Source organism: Eschrichtius robustus, chromosome 1 (genome assembly GCF_028021215.1).
Source record: "Eschrichtius robustus isolate mEscRob2 chromosome 1, mEscRob2.pri, whole genome shotgun sequence".
Lineage (NCBI taxonomy): Eukaryota > Metazoa > Chordata > Mammalia > Artiodactyla > Eschrichtiidae > Eschrichtius > Eschrichtius robustus.
Window position 1 is genome coordinate 26888295 of NC_090824.1, and position 22002 is coordinate 26910296.

The window sequence follows — 22002 nt, forward strand, 5'->3', positions numbered from 1 at the left end:
GACTCAATTCCAACCCACTCACAGAACTCTGAACTCCTCTAGAAGGTTCGCACCTTGGAGGAAAGGGCAGGAGCCAGTGTGGCGTAGTAATACCTTGATGACCTGAAGACTAACATAAAACTACACTTGAAAACACTTTCAAAGTAAAATTACTACATGAATAGTAGTTACTATATACAAATACAAGAGCAAAACAAGGGTATTTTCGCTCAGAGGGTAAGCCTACAACTATTAAATAATGACCTAAAAACCATCTAGATGTCACAAACACCAACATGTACCTGCAGTAAGGATGTATTTAATTGTACACTTCCTCAGGGAGAGGCTTAAAAAAAACTCTTACAACTTATTCACCTCATTAGAAATAGTTTTTTTGTGTCACAAATTTTGTTGCTGATTCTTCAATTGTGTTAACACTGCTTTCAATATGCATGCTTCATAAAGGCTTTAAATGTAAAATAATATTAGGAGGAAAATAATATAATTGACAAAATACATATAGGACTTTTTATTAAAAGGATTTCTGGCAATTGATATCTATCTGTAGGCACGACATTTTAAGAGGCATGGGAGAAATGTCATTTCCTCATGGCAAGGCCTAAAGGAATAAGTTCAGATGCTCTTACGTTCACCTTTTAGGTAAACTTCACCAGGTAAACTTATTTTTTAAGATATAAAAGATGAACTGGGTAGCTTTAGTAAATAAATGTTAACCAACCCTTCTACACCCATGCCTTGGAATGTCCCATTTCAGGAAAATGTGTCCAAGGGTTCCGGGCTGGGCAGATATGAGGGGGGATCAGGGGGTCTTGTGTGGAGGGAATGTGTTTGGCTGAGAGGCTTGACAAAGAGCAAAGTGATTTCAGAGGTGGAGGATCGGGGCTTTTTCACACAGACCGACTGGACTGAGATGTTCCCCGTCTCTGGAAACCAGCGGAGAGGGAACTGAAAAGCTGTTCGCTTGCCTCTATCTCTGACCACAGAAGGGGAGCTGAGGAAGACCTGAGCCCAGGGGCACAGCCAGGAGCCCGGGGCTGCAGAGTGTGTACACGGGGGTGTACATGGGAGCGGGCGAGGCGAGGGGTTGGGCGATCTGCAGTAACCAAGGGGTGCAGCAGAGGCCAGCTGTGGGGACTGGCTCAAAAACAAACCCACTCCTTTCAAGCACTGTCTCCATATCTGAGGGCCTCAAAATCTGTGGGAGAGATTCAACTGGCAGGAAGCAGGGAGGCAGGAAAGGGCTAACCTAGGCTTCTATTTTCACCACTGCCTCCGAATTAAGTGAGCTTAGACTGAAGAGTGCTTGAAAGATGCCTCATTCAGGGTGCGGAGGAGACCAGAACTCAGAATGGGGGCTGAAGAGTCCTATGTCGACCATCCATAAACACGTTCACTGGATGAGTAGTAAAACCACTGTTAGTGAAATGCTCTTGGAAATAAAAACATTCTTTATGGAGTTAGATTTTTCACGCTGTGATGGAACTGCCATCAGTAATAACGTCTATTCAATACATGTTGCCCTGGTGACAACTTAACCGTATTTCAAATTCATTGAGTTTTTCTTTTGTTAAAAAATCTTCCTGGGACATCTAAATACAAATAAAAAGATGAATAAAAAGAGCAAGATCAGAACAGTGAGTATAGTAAGCTTCTACTTGAGTAAAACAGGAAAAAGGATACATACAAACATACATTTATATACCAATACACACACACACACACATATACAATGTTCGTATCTGCACAGAACAATTTGGAAAGGCTTTTAAAAAAAACTGGCAGCCTCCATGGAAAAGAACTGTTAGCTAGGGATCAGGGGGAGAGGGAAACTAATTTTTTACTATATATCATTTGTACCTTTTTGAATTTTGTACCATCTATATGTAGCTATTTTTTACAAAAATAAATTATTGAAAAGTCAAAAGGAAGTCAAGTTCTAATAAGATTTGAGCAGGTAACAGATTAACTTTCTGAGTACAAATCAAAGTATCCAAATGAAGCCCAAGTTTCAAGCAGCTGGTTCTAGGACTTGCCATTAGATTGGGTGAAGAAGGAACTGACTCTTCAACACTTACTATGGCTACAAAACCAGATTAGGTCATCAGCGAAAAGTAGACGCTCAGGTAAGTGGAAAGGAGCATGGCTCTGCAATCAAATGTGCTTGGGCTCAAATGTAGGCTCTGTCACTTATAAACTGGGTGACCTTTTCAAGTTACTTAACCTCTCTGAGCTTTAGCTTCCTCATAAAACAATTATAATCACTTGGCTGGATTGTTGGGGATTAAATGAAGATCACATAAGTAAATGTAGCCCAGGCACTCAGTAAAGGTTTCTCGAAATAAATCAAAGTGCTAGGCACACAGTAGAAACTGAAATGCTCCCTTCCTTCCCAAACTACTGCCCTTTACCGAGGAACCAAAGGACGGGCTGATATGTAAGTCTGCTTATCTGTAATGACTTGTGAATGGTAGTTGGTTCTATGTTTTTCAACATAGTTTTCTAGTCTTATAATGATGCTCACTAGCTGCAAAAACAAACTCTTAAAATGAAAACATATGTGTAGGTTCCCCAGATCATATTTACTCAATTCTCTTTGGCAGAGATGATCTTTCCCTCTTCTAAATGCTTAGAAAAATGTATTTGTACGTGTCTTATCACATTTAGCACATTCTACCTTGTATTACAGGCACTTATATATGTACTTTTTTCTGCTTCTGGACAATTCATACTGGAAATGCCTGGATTTATATCTGATCAATTTTTGTTTCACTAACAGTGCCTAGTAGAATGCCTTGTGCATAAAAGGTGCTTAATAAGCATTTACAACATGAATGGAAAAAAAAAAAACCCTCACATTATACCAACTACTGATTTTTTTTTAAGCAACAGTTAAATTCCCATACAAGCAAACAGGCAAGTTTGTGTTTACATAGAGATGTAATCTTATAATAGGACCATTCTCTGGAGTTTGAATAGTGCCTAGTGTGGTATGTGTTCAAATTATACTCAGCCACAAAATGTAAGTAAGCCCTTCTATAGATCCCAAATAAAAATAAATTCACCTTCCTAGATGCAAATTTTGTGGCAGGACCTTAGACACCAATGTTCCATAGGAATAAGATCAGTCTGTACCTCAAAACACAAAATAAAATAAATTAGAGGAGAATTTATTGCTTAGGAGACTCACTTGCTTGGGTACTAATAATTCTTCCTTTCTTCCCAATAAAACTGCCCTGATTTTGTTTGGGTCATAATGTGTGCCCAACTAAAAAATTACATTTCCCAATCTCTCCTGTGCCTTGAGATAACCATGTGACCTAGTTCTGAGTTGTAAACAGAAGCTTCCAGGTGCAGGTTCTGGGAAAGCTCTTTAAAGGGGGCAGACTGGGTTGGTTGGTGCACACCTTTTGCCCTTTACTGCTCTTCTTCTCCCCACCCAGAACATGGATATCTACCTAGAGGTGGACAGGCGTAGGGTGGGAGTTACTTGTTAAGGACCACAGAGGAGAAAGACAGGAGGAGCACGGGTTCCTGATAGCACCACGGACTTCAGGAGCACCTAGCTCTAGATTTCTGATTATACTGGGGAAAGAAAATAAACCTCTAACTTGTTTAAGCCATGGGTGGGGGGGGGGGGTGCCCTATTACATGCAGCCAAGTGGAACCCTAACTGAGCTGAGATATAATTCTCAATCTACCAAAGAGTCAAGCTTGTTTAAGCCTCAATGTAACATGTGCTGCATCTCAAAAAAGCAGATACTTTTTCCAGATACAGTAAAAAGCTTCCAGGTTCTCATTTGTTGTTTGGTGATCATATGCTCATATACTGAATGGGTAATGAAATTATTACAATCCTATGCCATCCAAAATTCCCAAAAGTCAGTAATGTAGACAAGTCCCCAGGTGTTTCACCAAAGCCAAGACTAAGTGGAATGAGATTAAAGTAATCAAATCTGATTAAGAAGCAAACCAGGAAAGTACTCAGGTAATGTTAAAGGCAGACATATAAATAGATGTTTTTAGACTACTGGCAGAAATCAGCCTCCCCAGGCACCCCCCGTAGCCTGTATTGGCCCTAATCCTACAACTCTACCAATGACAGACTGTATGAACTGTTTTGTCCTGATATTCATTCAAAAATAAGCAGAAGAATTATATAAAGTTCTCTCCGTATAATTTCTAAGAAATGTGAGGTTTGGACATACAGTATTAGCACTCTGCACTTGTGGGTTAACCTAGGGACGGGGGCTGCACCGTCATCAGTCAATGTCCTGGGAATGTGAGAGCCGTATAAGCACCAGCTGTATAAGACGTGGTCAACAAATACAAGGCTTTTGCTTCTTTATTGGGTGTGGGAAACAGCAAGGAGACTCAGAGAAAACCACAGTTTGAGCGTTGGCTTGGCCACAGACAAAAGACTGGAAAGGCCCTCCTTCTCCCACAACAGAAGGGTACTCGTGGGTGGGAAGGAGGAATTTCTGATAGACAGAACACAGACTGAAACTTGGAAGGTCACAGGGAAGCAAGATCTGAGCTCTCTTACTAGAAAGATAACACTGTTCAGAGATTAAATTCTGGGAGAGAGAGAGAGAGAGAGAGAGAGAGAGAGAGAGAGAGAGAGAGAGAGAGAGAGAGAGAGAGAGAGAGAGAGAGAGAGAGAGTGTGTGTGTGTGTGTGTGTGTGTGTGTGTGTGTGTGTGTGTGTGTGTGTGTGTGTTTTAATTCCTTCCAGAGAAACACCCCTTTTAGCCTTTACTCAGGCTTCTTGGTGATGGAGTAGAGCTGGATGCTTCCCTGCAGTGAAATATCAATAATTCTCTAATTCATTTTTTTGAAAATTAAGGGGGATGAAGCAGGTAAATGTTAATCTCTATTTGAGCGGGGTTAATGTCTCTTTGTACCCCTTTTACTCTGATATCAGAAGAGCAAACATTTGGGGCATTATTCTCCCCACATGAGATTTTTATTGTAACTTGGATAAAGTTCCCATTACATAGCATACAAAGCCACTTCTAGTTCCGGCAGCTCAAGTACTGGGATGGTATATCTTCCTGAGCAGGTAAGATGCTAAGCACTCATCCTACTACAACCAGGCCGAGAGCCGTTCAATGCAAAGAACACATTTCGTCTTTTGTGCAACCATACGATGCTGAAAAACCTCGGGGCCAGGGTGAGGGTGAGGGTAGCTGTTTCTATTTTGGCAAAAGCAAGCTTCCAAAAGGCCTTTGTCCCACACTGCATGCAGTTCTTGGCTGTCTTCCATTCACAATGTTTGTCAGCTGGAACAAGACTGAAAGCCGAGCAAGAGAAAGAATACAACTTCCGGTACTGCAACAAGGCACTGGGCAATGCTAGGACCTCGACAGGGATGGGGCAGAAACCCTGAAGCTACTCCCGTTCATACAGAGAGAGACCGATGACACAAGCACCGGAGACAGGACTTTGAGATGCCAAAGAGATTGGAAGTCCTCTGGCATTCCCTTCCACTTCTAAAACCAATTAAGAAGCTACTTCTCCTATAGCAACTAGGAAAGAAGGCTCTTACTAGTGCAAATCACCTATTCTAAAGGATGTGAATACAGGTGCTTACCTGGACAGAACAATTTAGAAGAAACTATTATTCACCAACCAACTGAAAACACTGTGCTTCAGGCAACCCCTAAATCAACTGTACCTTCTAACATCTGAGAAACAATGCAGGCCATTAAAAACAGATATTCAAATATACTTACATGCCTCAGACTCCTGCATGTAAGCAAACCAAAGATACCAGCAGTGTCTCTGAGTTGGTTTTTCAATAGCATTGAGACACTTGAACAGATCTCGGGCTAGGTGTGTGTTACAACCAAAGAAGTCCAACTATGAGGCAGCTGGCTAAGGCCAGGGCTGCATCCCATGATCAGAAAACCCAGTGAAACTAGCCCTAAGACATCACATGGATGACATTCCCTCACTACAGCCCCACCCCCCATTCTAACAACAGAACCGATTAATAGTCATACACTGGTAGAGGCTCATAGTCTGATGGCAAATTTAGACTCCTATGACTGTAGACTCTGCTTTGCTTTCTATTTCTTGCTCCCTCAATGCCCAGCAATATTCGGCAGACCAAGGGTTTTTTCTGTTTTTTTGAAACACGTTCATTAGAAAAAGGAAAACAGTTTTAAAAGTCATTTCGAATTCTACTCTCAGAGATAACCTCTGGTAACATTTAGACTTTGTTCTGTGTATAGTCACTTATTTTCTTTGTATATACATGCATTTCCATGGGCTTACAAAAATGGTATATGATATCTGATGTTTTGGAGACTTTTTTTTCATTCAAATATCTATCTTGAGCATTTTTTCATATATATAAGGGTAGATTTAGATGACTGCTTTTAATGGCTGTGTATTTTCTATCACGGTTTATCATAATTTACTTAACCAATCACCAATAGTAGAATACTATAAACTGACACAGTAGATCTATATTTGCAGTTAAGGAAATAAGTTCCTAAAACATTTTTAAGTGGGGAAAAAGTAGGCCCCCTAAAATCTTATACTTCCATTTTGAAACCACACACACACTAAGGCTGTCACCAGTTTATTTTGCTATTTAAGAATACTGTTGTGATAAACATCATGTTATTTTTTATATCTTTTGACATATGCCGGATCATTTCCTTAAAATAATTTCCTTGAAGTAGAATAGCTAGATCAGAAGGCTGCTTCTTCTTTGTCTTTTTTATACATACTCTCAAACTGCCCTCTGTAAAGGCTGTACCAAATACATTTCTGTCAGTATGTTTGGGAGAATAATTCCCTTACCTTTCCTTGATGATTATATGGAAATACTACGTGTCCCATGGAGAGCTGGCTCATAATTTGATGCTAATGCTGTTTCTCTTTTTTTTAATGTTTATAAGACATTTATGCCTTTGGACAAACATATTCTTTTAATCGTTTTACCATGGTACTATTAATCATTCTTTCTCTTCACATCTCTCTCTAGCAATTGTGAACAAATTAATTTGCTATAATTTTCAGCTGTCCAAACAAGTAAATATTAGTTTAAAAAGTGTAGCTAATTAATATCTTACGAGCCTTGACCTTCTCCTAAACCACCTTCTTTAATATCATTTAAACCAATTTCTGCTTCTGGCACAGGGGGTTTAACTAAAACCCCAAGTTGAAGTTATAATGCTATGTATATTTAAGGTTAAAAGTAATACATAACAGAAGAGATGTCTGCATACTCATGTTCACTGAAGCGTTATGTGCAACAGCTAAGATGCGGAAGCAATCTAAACGCCCATCAACTGATGAATGGATAAAGAAAATGTATATACATGTGACAGAGAATTATTCAGCCTGAAAAAAGAAAGAAATCCTGCCGTAAGTTACAATGGATGAAACTTCAGGACATTATGCTAAGTGAAATAAACCAGTCACTAAAAAACAAATACAACATGATTCCACTGATGTGAGGTATCTAAAGCAATCAAACTCACAGAAACACAAAGTAGAGTGGTGGATGCCAGGGGCTGAGGGGATGGGGAAACGGAGCTGTTCAATGCATACAGAGATTCAGTCATGAAAGATGTAAAAGTTTTAGTAATCTGTTGTACAACAATGTGCATATAGTTAACAATACTGTACAATTCACAAAAATTGTTAAGAGGGTAAATTTATGTTATGTGTTTTTTACCACAATGGAAAAAAAGTAATACATAATAATAAGAGAAACGAATTTTTATTGAGCTTTTATCATCGTCAGCATTGCTCTAAGCGCTTTACATGTTATAGCATGTTCCCAATCATTTGAGGTGGGTCCCATCATCACCTCCATACACAGAAGAAGCAACCAGAGCACAAAAAGATTCCGTAATTTGTCCATGATGGCAAAGTAGTAAGTGAGATCCAAGTCGTCGTCGGAGTCTGATTTCACAGCCCCACTGTACTACACTGCCTTCCTCATTTATGCTATGCTGACTCCCTTTTTAAAGCAAATCCACTGAAATCAAATCTCCCTTCCAAAGCAAATCTAAAGCAAACTTAGCAATGTGTCCAATTTTCACCAGACGCACCTAAAAGACAGAGATTTCACTCACTTTACTCCAGGAAGAAAAGGTTGAAAAAAATTTGTGTGTAAGCAAATCTTTGTTACTTATTTTGAAAGTTAAAATGTGTAAGTGTATGCGTGTGTGAGTTTGTGTGTGTATAATATATAAATAAAGGTAACTTCAAAAGACCAGCAATGACCCCAGGTTGAGAGTTCAATTGGTTAAAAAAAATAAATAACTCATAGCCTCATTTTCAATTGTCTCTTTTATCTTTTACTTACTAGTAGTTTTAGTAAGGCCCTTGTTCTCCTAATTATGTTTGTGTCTTACATCGTCTGATGAGTAAAATGAAATAATTAGACAAGGCAATCTCTGAGTTCTTTACAACTTTAAATTCAGAGTTTATAAATATCTAACTTGTCTTTGTCTTCAAATGTTTAGTTTGTTTTATTTGGCTCAGAATGTCACATATTGACCTATTGTTCATCTTACACAGACTTTGCTGTCATATATACCTGTTTTTTCCTGTGGCTGCATCCATTGCAGATGGGTGGGGTTCTTTATATTTAAAGATGAGGTCTTTCATCATCTCACGCAAAGTTACTGCTGTGAGTCCCTCATATGCCCACAGACAAACAGAAAAAAAGCCACAGGTCACAGAGTGAGGGGAAGGAATGAAACTGGCCACCAGGCAGCTGTAGCAAAACCACATTTTAAGGATATACAACAAACAAGGTCGATCCCAAGCAGCTGGTAGGTGAAGAGCTGCCTCTTAACAAACCTACAACCAAGTGGAGCTCTGAATTTTGATTCATTGTGTTGACCTATTCTTTTATATTTGTGTGTATGGGTGTATAGCAGCAGCAACAATAAAATTTGGAATGTCTTATCTGACTGATGGTAAATGTACAAAACAAGAAGAAAATGAAGAGTCACTTACTCAAGGGGGAGGGAAGTAGAGTGGAATAGGGCTTTGGAAGCCTCTGACCTGGCTTAGCTATTACAACTGCAATGAGCCAGCTGGGCAACCTTGTGTAAGTTACTTAAACTTTCTGAGCATCAGTTTCCTCATCAGTGGAATGGATATAATACTATATCTAGCATACAAGAGGCACTCACTCTACACCCATTTCACTGCCTTCACCTTCCTCCCTCCAAGATTCCAGAGAGACACTACTCTAGCAACAGCTTAGAAAACACCCTGGTAGTAACCAGGGGACTTCTATTACTAGTAGTAAGGAATCAGCATAATGAACTGATGTCTATATTGAAATAATGCATTAAGAATCAGATTTCTGGGGACTTCCCTGGTGGTCCAGTGGTTAAGAATCCGCCTTCCAATGCAGGATTCGATCCCTGGTTGGGGAACTAAGATCCCACATGCCACGGTGCAACTAGGCCTGCGTGCCGCAACTACTGAGACCACGCGCTCTAGGGCAAGCGCACCACAACTAGAGAGAAGCCCGCACTCTGCAACTAAGACCCGATGCAGCCAAAAATAAATTTAAAAAAAAAATCTGATTTCTATGGTATTGAAAAAGCAAGCATAATATTAATCATGCAAAATTGTCAATCTGTGGTATTCACATTTGTAGACACCTGTTGTGTTTCCTGACAGTATTCTCAAAAACACCATCAGAGAAACAAAATTAAAACAGTATGACCAATGACAACAACAGGGATGAAAGGATGAAGTGATCATTGAAGAGATAATTCCTATGTTATCAATAACAACCCACACACATGCTCTGAATCTCCAAACCTCTAGAACATATTTCAGGATTCTGCAAGACTCAGTGGTCCCTGACACTGCTCCTAAATAATAAAAGCACAAGGGAGTGTAGAGTATGGGCATTTCTAAGAGTTTTAAGCCCTGGAAGACCTTATTAAGACATATCTTTAAGAATCTGAGGTAACTGGGATAAAGGTTTAGTAAACCTTTTCTTTTGCAACACTGTATATGACTAGTAGGAGACTAGTTAAGATACCTGAGATTAACTTTTCAAATACAGTTTTACAGGTGTCAATATGTACTTGTCGAACGCATGAATTGCAATCTAGAATGTATGTAGGGCTTCCCTGGTGGCACAGTGGTTAAGAATCCGCCTGCCAATGCAGGGGACAAGGGTTCAAGCCCTGGTCTGGGAAGTTCCCACATGTCGCGGAGCAACGAAGCCCGTGCGCCACAACTACTGAGCCAGCGCTCTAGAGCCCGCGAGCCACAGCTACTGAAGCCCTCCGCGTGCCTAGAGCCCATGCTCCGCAACAAGAAAAGCCACCGCAATGAGAAGCCCGCGCACCGCAACGAAGAGTAGCCCCCGCTCGCCACAACTAGAGAAAGCACGCACGCAGCAAGGAAGACCCAACGCAGCCAAAACTAAATAAACAAAATAAATACATAAATTAAAAAAAAATAATAATAATAAAAAATAAAAATAAAATGTATGCAATAGTACATATAACTATTAGTTACTGAATGCCTGAATATTATCAGAGAGGTAGTATAGAGCATGATAGCCAAGAGCTAGGATGCTGGAGGCTGACACCCCGGGATTCAGAAACACCAGCTCTTCCATTTATTACTTTTGTGAGCCTGGGAAAGTCACATAAGTGATGCTCTGTTTTTATATCTGGAAAATGGGGCTAATAAGAGGGCAGCTGTGAAGATTCACTGTGATAACACAAATACTACTCCAGGTTCAGTGCTTGGCACATGGTAACACCCTGAGGAATATTAATCCTCATGAAAACCCACAGATATACATTATCATCACCATATTAGAGATAAAGAGACCGAGGTTCAAGGAAGTTCAGATAACCTGCCGCAGGTTATGGGCTCAGGTTTAAACAGGATTATCTGACTGCAAAGCCTGTCCACAGTGCCTATTTCGGAACAGCTGAATGTAGTTCTACATGTATTATTTCACGTATTTTCAATGTCTTTTCATTAGGTAAGAAGAAAAGAGGGGCTTCCCTGGTGGCGCAGTGGTTGAGAGTCTGCCTGCCAGTGCAGGGAACACGGGTTCGAGCCCTGGTCTGGGAAGATCCCACATGCCAAGGAGCAACTGGGCCCATGAGCCACAGTTACTGAGCCTGCGCGTCTGGAGCCTGTGCTCCGCAACAAAAGAGGCCGCGATGGTGAGAGGCCCGCGCACCGCGATGAAGAGTGGTCCCCGCTTGCCACAACTAAAGAAAGCCCTCGCACAGAAACGAAGACCCAACACAGCCATAAATAAATAAATTTTAAAAAAAAATACTGTTTAAAAAAAAAAGAAGAAAAGAGTTTGGCTTGGCAAAATCTGCTAAATCAAATGGTTCTAAGAAAATCATAATCATAAACAAGCTATAAACTAAGTGTTATATGAATTCCTGATACAGGTCAGAAGGAAATATAAAATTGAACAAAAGACCCCAAAACCAAATGAAAACAAAAAAACAGAGCAGCAGTACGTTAGGACGTTCAAGTCAACCTGCTCCAGGAGCTGCGCCTGAGGTCGTGCCCACCCCCCGCCCCCCACCGCAGCCAACCTTCCTCCCAGGTACTCTGGTTGGAAAGACGTAAAAAGACTACCCCTGCAGAGCCAGTCTGCTTGCCTGGTCTCCCTGTGCCGCGCTGAGGGGCTGGCGTGTTATTGCTGGCTGCCTGGAAAAGCCCGGCGCCTGCTGAATTTCTCTTTCTTTCCCCTCCCCTACAACACAAACACACAGCAGCTGAAGGCCTGGAGAAACAGTATTCACTGCTGCAGGTGGGGCAGAATTTTTCTAGACACATGCAATGAACTTTTAGGAGCAGAATAACAAGACTTGGCTCGGTTTATACGGGAATCCTTTCCACACCTGCGAGACTGCGCTGACACACAAACACACACACACACACACACACACACACACAGGCCATTAGCAAAAAGCTCATTACACTTGGCCCTCAAGAGGTTGCCATTGTACTGAAAGGCCCCTTCAGGTGAACACTGAGCTGCCTCCCCCGCCCTGCTTGTCTGGGGACATTAGTCTGTTGCCCCTCACCGAATCTAGGTTAGTCTGGTGAAATTGGCCATCTTGGGATGGGGGAAGTAAAGCACAGACAGAGTGGAAGGATTAGAGGAACTGACGATGCACGGTTTTTTCCTACCTTGAGTTACCTTACGATGTTGAAAATTAAGTCTACTAAAAATTGAAGGGCTTTGGAAACCAGTGAAAAATTAAGATGCACTTAAAATACCCTCTTCTCCCCCTTTGTTGTTAAAAGAAATTTCAGCAGTTCTTCCTTGGCCATCAAAATATCCTTAATTTTTCTGCTTTTGGGGCTTTTTTCAGTCTGGAGTAGGTAGAGAAGAGAGTGGGAGGGCAGGAGATGGGGGCTGAGAGCAGAGGTTTAACAAAGGATCACTTTAACAGAAACTACTGAGTAATCGCTCTGCCCTGGGCCAAGAATAACATCAGCTCAGTGTTGGCAATTAGAATCAGGTCAGTCGGGCCTCATAGCCGGTGTAGCCCTCCTCACAGACCCCAGCAGGGAGAGCTACTCATGCTGATGTCACCAGCAGTCACTGCTGCCCAAGAAAGTCCCCCCACTCAGCTGACAGAAAATGCTTTTATCCTTCTCCTTCAGCGGCAGGAAGCCAGTCTGAGAAGGAAGTGGGAAGCAATGAGGGAAACCGGAGAGAAGACACATTCAGATGTATCAACACACAGAGTCACTGTACCATCCCTAGAATACCAAGATCCTGCAATTTCCTCAACTATCCTGGAACTCATTTTAAATGAATTAATATATGTAAGGCACCTGGAATAGTGCTTGGACCACAGTAAGTGCTTAGTTAAGAGTTGGCTATTCTTACTGAAACAAAGAGGGAGGAATCTGTCCCATTACTTATCTCTCATCCATCATAAAACCTAAATCCTGGGAGCAGTGGTTGCTGAGCAGAATGTACCCTGATAAGAAGAATGAACAGGAAGTTTTCAAGTTTGGAAAACTTATTTATACGGAAACTGTAGTAGATGAAGTGAAAAAGATGGAAACAAAGTTCCTATTAAAAAAACAAGATTGCCTGCAATTTTATAAGGGCAACACTAAATTTTAACAAATCCAGCCTCCCTTTCAAAAGACAGAAGACAAATAAAAAGGAGACATTTCTAATCTCTTTCTCTCTAGCTTAATGGTTCTCCAAGTGTGGGCCCCAGAAGAAAAGGCTTAGCATCATCTGGGAACTTGGAAATAATTGAGGCCCATCCTAAACCTACTGAATCAGAAATGGGGTCAGGGAAGCAATCGGTGTTTTAAGAGACCCTCCAAGGGGTTCTGTTGCTCAAAGCCAAGGATCTGCAAACTACGGCTTGCAGGCCAAATCCAGCCTGCCATCTGTTTTGTAAATAAAGTTTTATTGGAAAACAGCCACACTCATTCATTTACTTATTGTCTATGGTTGTTTTCATTCTACCATGGTAAAACTGAGTAGTTACCACAGACCCTACGTACAGCCTGCAAGGCCTAAAATACTTACTATACGGCCATTTACAGAAAAAGCTTGCTGACCCTTGCTCTGATTTAGAATGATTTTTTTTTTTTAAATTGCTAGTTTTACCCATCAGTGTGTAAAAGCTCATAGTTTCAATTTTGTCTTATTTTGTTTATCATGCTCTCTATCAAATGGACTGGATCACACCTATTTCCTTGTACCTCTGGCCCTGGAAGCCTCCGCCAATGGCTCCAGGTGACTTTCCTCTCCCAGGTCCATGCTACAGGACCAGTCTTTTGTAGGGGTGATTTGGTACATGAAAATTCCTAGATTTATGAGTGAAATGCTAGACAGAAATGAGGATCAAAGCTTACACTGCATGAATGGTTAGAGATGCCCATTTCCAAACTCATATCCTGAATCAGAGTTTTCTTCCTTGAAATTAATACCTTCAAAAAGCTATCTAAAAAATAAATTAATTAATTAATTATTTTTTAAAAAAGCTGGCTATCTAAGTGCAGAAAGGATGGAGAACTTCCTCTGCATGTAATGCAAGAAAGGCTGCATGATTATTTTTCCAACAATATTTTTAGGAGATCACTATGAAAGGCACTGTCTGTCCATGTATGATGTGATATGATATAATATAATATAATACAATACAATACAATACTATACAATACAAGGCCCCTTTTAATGTCCTGGTCCATAAACACATCTCTCTTGTGAATGAATACTAGGTAAATCAGATTTCAATTCTACTCACTGCTCTCAAACAGGCAATTAACCAAATTGTTAGTTATATCAATGGCTATCTACACTTTAGAAAATTGAATCCAAAGCATAAGAAGTTCATCAGAGAAACCATCTCTATCTAAAGGGGTTAACCCAAGGACAGACATATAGGACATCCTGAGAAGGCAAACCATGTTTCCAGCAATCATTTGGTTGTAATTATAAGGGTCAGGTCTACCACAGTTACAAGGTGAGCGAAATACACAGGCCTAAAAATCTAATAGGGCTTTGCTCCTTCTGTGGAGTGTTTCTTAATGTCCTCTGAAATAAAGCGCTCTAAGTTACTATTCTTCATGTTAGAACACTTACTATCTTATTTGCTATTTTATTAGTTATAAACTCTTCAAGCTAATAGAATTTAGTTTCTTTCACTCTCCCCCACAGTCCCAAACTTCACGCTTACTCATTTTGACCTAAATCAACTGTGGATTAGAAGAATGGGGGAAAAAACAAAATGATGTTATAAACATATATAAAATTATGATAAAAGATTTTCTGTTCCCTCTCCAGAAGACACGAGATAACTCCCTTCTTGGGAGTGCTGACTCCTCCTTAAAACAGGCATTCTGACAGATTCTAAAAAACATATTTTCCATATACTTCATAGTTCAGTGAAACTCAATCAGTATAATCCTCAGTAAAAAAAAAATCCACATAAGAATAGCAGTACTCTGAATTTTCAAAGGAATGTGACTTGCTGGAAGCTAATCAAAAGAATGAGAAGGACTTATAAATGAAGCAGTTTCTAAAAGTGAAAATCAGCAAAACTGTCTCTCTTTCCTCAAAACCTCAGTGCTCTGCAAATCACCTCCTTTTTAATTTTTTTCTTTAATCATCCACCAGTTCAAGGTATGGAAGCATTAAAAGGGACCAACTGTCTAGATACATTAGAGCCACAGATTATACTCAAACAAGGGAAATCAGGCTATATGTATTTCCACTATCCGGCATCTGATTAAGTTGGCATTCTTAAGTAATCTGAATGGCAGGGGGTTCAGGAGTGTAAAACGTTTTAAGAAATTTACACAGATTGAAAAAAAACTAAGATATACTGTGGAAGAAAAATTAAAATTGAGTTGTTATTGCTAAGAGCGCTCTCTAAAATGGAGCCAGGAGGCCATTGAGGAAGTGTGACTCTTGCACATCTCAGTAGGGATGGAATTTGAACTTCGACCACTTCTTGTCTTAACATAGGAATCCAGAACATCTGCCCAATGTTCCAGAAACTCAAGATACTTAGTGGACCCTTACACTCTAAAATAACTTGTGATGGCCTATTTATTTATTGGACCCTTACCCTAAAATAACTCATAATTGCCTATCCTTTAAGGATAAATATTTCCTTTCATGCATCAGGATCAATCATAATTCTTGAACAACCTTGTGGCTTTTGCCTTTGTAAGCCCCTGACTTTTTTCTCTTCCTTGGAATAATCTTTTGGTATTACCCAAATCTGTCTCCTGAACTGGAATCCTTAAGACCCCAAATAAAGCTCTTGGGAATTCCCTGGCAGTCCAGTGGTTGAGACTCCATGCTTTCACTGCCGATCCCTGGTCAGGGAACTAAGATCCCTACAAGCCGTGCAGCACGACGAAAAAAAAAAAAAAAATTATTTTTTTTGTTTGAAAACTGGCCTAAATGCCTCCGCTATCCCAAAGACTATTTAAATAAGGAAATTTCTACATGGCAGAGGGCAGTGTGATGATGCTATATTCCATGCTTTACAGATAAGAAGTCTGGATTTTTCTCCAGTAAAAATGACCTAAAAAGCTACTTCACAAATGCCTGGGGACTTCTCTGGTGGTGCAGTGATTAAGACTCCGCGCTCCCAATACAGGGGGCCCGGGTTCAATCCCTGGAACAAGATCCCACATGCTGCAATGAAGATCCAGCATGCCACAACTAAGACCTGGCCCAGCCAAATAAATAAATAAATAAATATTAAAAAGAAAAAAAAAACAACAAACCCTTAAACAAATGCCTGCACTTACGATTTCTCAATTACAATGAATTAATAGAATATACAGACTATACTATCACAGATAAGATGATCAAGTGATGAATGACGCTGAAAAAAATAAAAATTTCTCTGCACCTGGATGGCAGTTGAAAAAACAAAGAGAGAGAGCATAATGATAACTGTTTTATTTAGAAGAAAAAAAAAACTTGGGAATATTACCTTAGTCTTTGAGTGAATATTAATTTTGCACACACTAATGCACACTACATTTTTATAAAAGCAAATGACAAGAGATCAAGCTGATATAAGCTATTTCTTCACACAACCAAATATCAGGGAAGCTCACAGAATCAGTATGGATTCAGCCCAGCAGAACATGCAGAACATGGTAACTGATTCTAATGGTAATCCTGAGTCATCAGGAAAAATTTAAGTCTTCACAGCCTGACTTTTTTGTGAAGTCATCCTTTCTCTGTAACTGGGCCCATACTGATTCGCTAGTGCAATATACTTATATAATTCCCTTACACATATACTCAGGAGTTTGTCATTTTATAGACAGTGAGTAGGGAATTAATATTTCACTAGAGTGTAAGTTCCACTACAACAAGAATTTTTGTGTCTACTGTTACATTTTTGTATACATTGTTCTATGTACAAACTGTTAAACCAGAAGACCAACGACCTAGATTAAGACCATTTCCTATAAGAACTTGAAAGTTATTTATTCCTTGAAAATCTTGATAGGCCATAAAGGATTAATGTATGCTTAAATAGACCAAATCAATGAAGGCAAGGAAGTAGTACATTTAGAAAAAAATCTTTAAAATGCTAGCTTTTAGGTATCTGGGAATTAGACCCTTTGGGAAATTACTGAACTAAGATCAGGCAAACAGAAAGGGTAAATACTACAAAAGAGATTTTTGTGGAGGAACATTCATTCAAATGAAAGAAAGAATGTCAAAATTGGTTAGAGATCACTTTCCCACAAAGCCAATGTATGGATTCAGAACATTTCTTCCTCGTGGGTAGATTCCCCATGAACCGTTCAAGCCATGGTGGCAGTGGTAAACTTTTGAGAAACTATCCCCACATTTCTCATGAAAAAAAAAAAAAAAAAAAATTTTTTTTTTTAAACCAACAGAAGGAAGATATTAGCACATGGAAAAGCCTTATCTTGAATTACCTGGTGCCGGGCTCGACTCTGGTCCAGAAGCTGCCGGGACTGAAGTTTTTGCTGTTCAAGTTGTTGCAGGGCAAAATGGAGTTGGTAGCTGCCTGCTGTGGGGTGGCACTTGTGCTGCGGGACCACCCCTGTAGCCTTGCTATACGCGTTGTTCTTTACCTCTCCCTCCCAGGCAAAGCCACCTGTTTGGAGGCTCCTGAAGAGAAAAGAAAGCAGATTTCTTAGAATGGTTGTGTGAACAAAGAAGGTAAGGAGAGAAATATTTCAGTTATTTTTCCTTTATAGAACTGAAAACAGTTTGGAGTTACAAATCTGTTTGTGGGATAAATTATCTGACTCGTCTACTAAATCGCAGCTCCATGAAGACAAAGGCGGGCTGCTCTGCTCTCCATTCTATTCCTAGCGCTTGCCATAAGGCTTGGCACGTGTTCAGCGCACAAAAATATCTGTTGAATGTTAAATAATTAAAATAGCAATTTCACTCCCCTGTGATTGCCAAAAGGACCTCCAAGAGGAGCCCAGAGAGCTTCAAATGAAGGATGGTAGGTTATTTTAAGGTAAGAACAGAGGAACAATCATCTTCTCTAAACATCAACTTCAAAATTATAGGGGTGAATTGTGCAAGAGTCTTGGTTTTTCTTAGCCACCCATTAGTGAAGTACCTAAATTTTAAAAATAAGTGTTTATATTTAAGCTTATGTCCCCACATCATGGGATAACATAACTGGTGTGAGAAGATACGTATTTCCTTATTCTGAATTCATCTCATCAGGGTCCCCAGCCAGGCTGACATTTAGCCTACACACATTGAAGACATTATGCTAAGTGAAATAAGTCAGCCAGACAAGGGCAAATATTGTATGATTTGTCCTAGAATAGTCAAATTCATGGAGACAGAAAGTAGAATGGTGGTTGTCCGGGGCTGGGGAGACAGGGGAATGGGGAGTTATTGTTTAATGGGTATTGAGTTTTACCTTGGGATGATGACAGAAGTTTTGGAGATGGATGGCGGTGACAGTTGCACAAAACTGTAAACGTACGAAATGCCATTGAACTGTACACTTAAAAATGGTAAATTTTATATTATGTATTATTTTACCACAGTTTTTTTGAAAAGGTCCCCATTTATTTTTAGAACAGTCTTATTTGGAAATCCTTCCATCTCCTAAACATTTTGGCTATTCATCTCTGAACCTTCTTGAACTACCTAGTATTGTTGTTTTTTTCCTTTTAGAGTTACAGTGACCAGAAAATTGTACATAGAAGAAACACAAAGAGTCTCATAGTGAACAACCTTATCCCAAAACCTTGGTGAATGGTGCTTAGAGAAATAAAACAGTGCCTAATTCAAGAGACATATTCATAGTGATTTAAATCATCGTGTTATTCTTTCCTTTGTAAATATCCTTTGGTGTTAATGGTCATTTCGGTGTCAGAGATGCAACAACACTGGGGTGAGTTTACACAGAACCTTCCTGAGTCCTGACCTACGGCTGCCTGGTTATTAACAGCCTGGGTCCTTGTGACCTCAACAGAGCCCTGTGGGAGGGAGCAAAGTGGGATGTCTTCTGAGGCCAGAAGCCCACGCTCCTCTCTTGCCTGGGGGGACCTCTCTCTCATAGCTTGGTCATTTTGGGTCTCTGCTTTGGTTTCTCTACCTCTCTCAAAGAGATTTCCAGACACAGAGTCACGGGAAAGTCTGTATAATATATTCTGAAGTCCATGGATGAAAGGTTTTCTACTCACATAATCTCACCTCTGATATGTCACATCCCTTGCTCACCTCCTCCCACAGTTTGGCTCCCACAGTTCAGCTGCACAATTACACACATTCAGCTAATCTTCCTGGAGAACAGTACCAAAAAGCTCAGAGCTTATTAATTTTTTTTTAGTATGACATTTGATCTTCCGTGATCCCTCTTGAATTGTCTCAGTGTGCGTGTTATTAGACATGATTTTTCCCAAGGGGCTTCTAGAGATGTGAGGAAATGTGGAGACCAAGAATCGCATGTAAATAAATACCCGACTATGTGAATAAAATGTTAATATTATTCACAAAGTGAAGTGTTGAGTGGGAGTCAAATAGGACTTCTGGGGTTAAGAAGGGAGGGGCCAGAGGAAACCATGATCTCTGTTCTCATTAGTGAGGGAAGAGAAAAGCTTACTGAAGATACAGCAAATAGCAAAGGGAACTGAGTGAGCTCTGAGTGGAAGGCAAGGCAATGGAGCAAGGTATTCAGGTGTAAATGAAAAGCAGGCTCAAGGCAGGAGTGAGCTGATCCAATGAACACATGAACACAGGGAAGAGACAGATAATAGAGCAGGAACTGCCTGGATGAATAACCTTGAGATTTCCATACCAATTAAGGCAGGAATTTGAATCTAGAATGAAACTATTATTTATGATAACCGGGCCCAAGGTTAGAAGATTCATCAATTGTGATTCTGCTTCCATTCCTGGCTTGCTGGTTACAGAAGTTTGTAGCCACAAGAAGCAATCCAGACTTAGGGATTCGATATTTAAGGATTTATATAACTATGTAGCTTATATCAGAATTCACCTCACGGGCTAGCTAGGTTGGTTTTATTTTCTAAAAACTGCTTTAATAACAAATATTCCTAGCAGGCATTTACTTGAATGCCTTCTTGCTGTACTCAGAAATCACAGTCTGTAACTAGGCCCCCTTATTTGGAGGTGACCAGGGACAGAGTCTCAGCAGGGGTCTGTGCATGTGTAAGGGGCAGGACAGTGGGCAAGAGAAGATCAAACGAGGGACTTTGGATAGAGGAGGTTTATTCATCCAACTGCATACACACTGAACAGACTGCAACAACATAAGCTTTTGTAGTGAAAGCTGTTTTTAATCTCATCAGTAACATAAGTGCAGTCTCCAAGTCACAAAAAGAAGTTGCTTAAGCAAGTGGAGGCTATTAGCAAAGAGGAAGGAATTTTTACAGTGCAACACTGGATGGGTGCAGGAGTGCTCAGCTGTCTAAGGCAATGTGGTCAGTGCCATGAGAAACTTGCTTGCTTTGAATTCCAGTGGGTGTTACTCAGGCCATGGTATCTCACAGTTAAAGCACAAGCCTTTGGGGTTTGCAATATGCAAGTGCTGTAATGACTGACACGGAGGACGCCAGGTGCACTGTTACTTGGGTTTTGCCTGAGATTATATATCGACATAGTCCTTTCTATGGCAGCTATGAGTTTCCATTTCCATCCAAAATTCCATTCCATTTTCGTGAACCTCAGTTCATTCTAGTTTACTAGTAATACATTTTCTACTCCCACCAAACTTTTGAGATTCAAGTATTCTCTATAAAATTTAGTTTCTATGTTATTCTTTGCTCAACACTAAAATATAATATTGCATACATTCCTTATAAATAACTTCTTACACTTTTTTGTCATTTCTAGAGTAGGACAGACAGACTCAAAAGAGTTAGCTGTGGGAACGCTCTGGATGTTTAACAACTGATTCAAATTCAAAGATTCAAAGTGAACTACGCTGTGTTTTGTCCTGACTACATATGCAGCTAATTGCCAACAATACGGCGAATTTTTCTAAACCACACATCCTCTTATTGGAACGTTGTCTTACTGTCTGTATTACACCGTGGCACTGCAGGGCTAAATGTTTCTGACCATCACTGCCCTTCCTGCAGCATGCCCTACCCCTCCAACTTCTGGCCAAAACACACTAAAGGGCTGTATCTTTCCCTCTGGTTTAATATCTGTTCCATCAAATGGATGTTGGTTGTAAGGAACTCGAAGGAAATTTGTAAAATGCACGGGTCTTTAGCAAAGCAAAACCTCCTGAGCAGGCTGTTGCCCTCTTCATAAAGATATGCTTTCAGTGTCAAGATTTCCCAAGAATGGGGAATTCCCTGGTGGTCCAGTGGTTAGGACTCCGTGCTTCCACTGCAGGGGGCACGGGTTTGATCCCTGGTGGGGGAACTAAGATCCTGCAAGCTGCGCGGCACAGCCAAAAAAAAAAAAGATTTCCCAAGAATGATGTGATGTCTCAAGAGGGTAGGGTAGGGATGAGACGGAGGAATGTGACAGCTGTACAAAGAGTATGATTCCGCAGTCCATTTCCCCAGCTTCCTCCACCCAATCTGAGCAAAACCTGAGCGACCACGTACGAGGACGTCTTTGCCCTCTTCAGGGTGTTGGCAAGTGTGTGGGTGTGCTTTCAATTGTCCTAATAATGGGTGTGGGGGATTACTGACATTTAATAGGTAGAGGTCAAGCGTGTCAAATGTCAAAAACTATAAGGAAAAGCCAGCCCTGTGCTAGGAAAATATGTGCTTCTCAAAATGCCAATGGTGCTTCTAATGAGAAACACTGTAAGGCCATGAAGGAGGTGCTTTCTGGGGACAATCTGACTACTTCTTGGTAGGAAAGAATATCTACCCACTTCCATGGCACTTATTCCACTACACGTTATGGAATGTATAGATATTCAAGGATGGCAGAGGCTACATTTTCTTTGCCTATAAATTTTCAATCTCAAACAAAGTAGTTGGGACACACAGTAAGTGCTGGAAAGGGGCTGTA

At 40.3% G+C, this 22002-nt stretch overlaps 1 protein-coding gene across 11 annotated transcripts in view; it reads right to left on the minus strand.

Moving 5' to 3' along the window:
- Positions 1-22002, minus strand: part of TTLL5 (tubulin tyrosine ligase like 5) — a 302536-nt gene that overhangs the window by 79369 nt on the left and 201165 nt on the right. For all 11 annotated transcript variants that reach the window (XM_068542242.1, XM_068542226.1, XM_068542235.1 and 8 more), the window contains one exon: positions 17442-17637. In XM_068542242.1, the coding sequence (XP_068398343.1) occupies positions 17442-17637 (196 nt within the window). The remainder of the gene's footprint in view (positions 1-17441; positions 17638-22002) is intronic.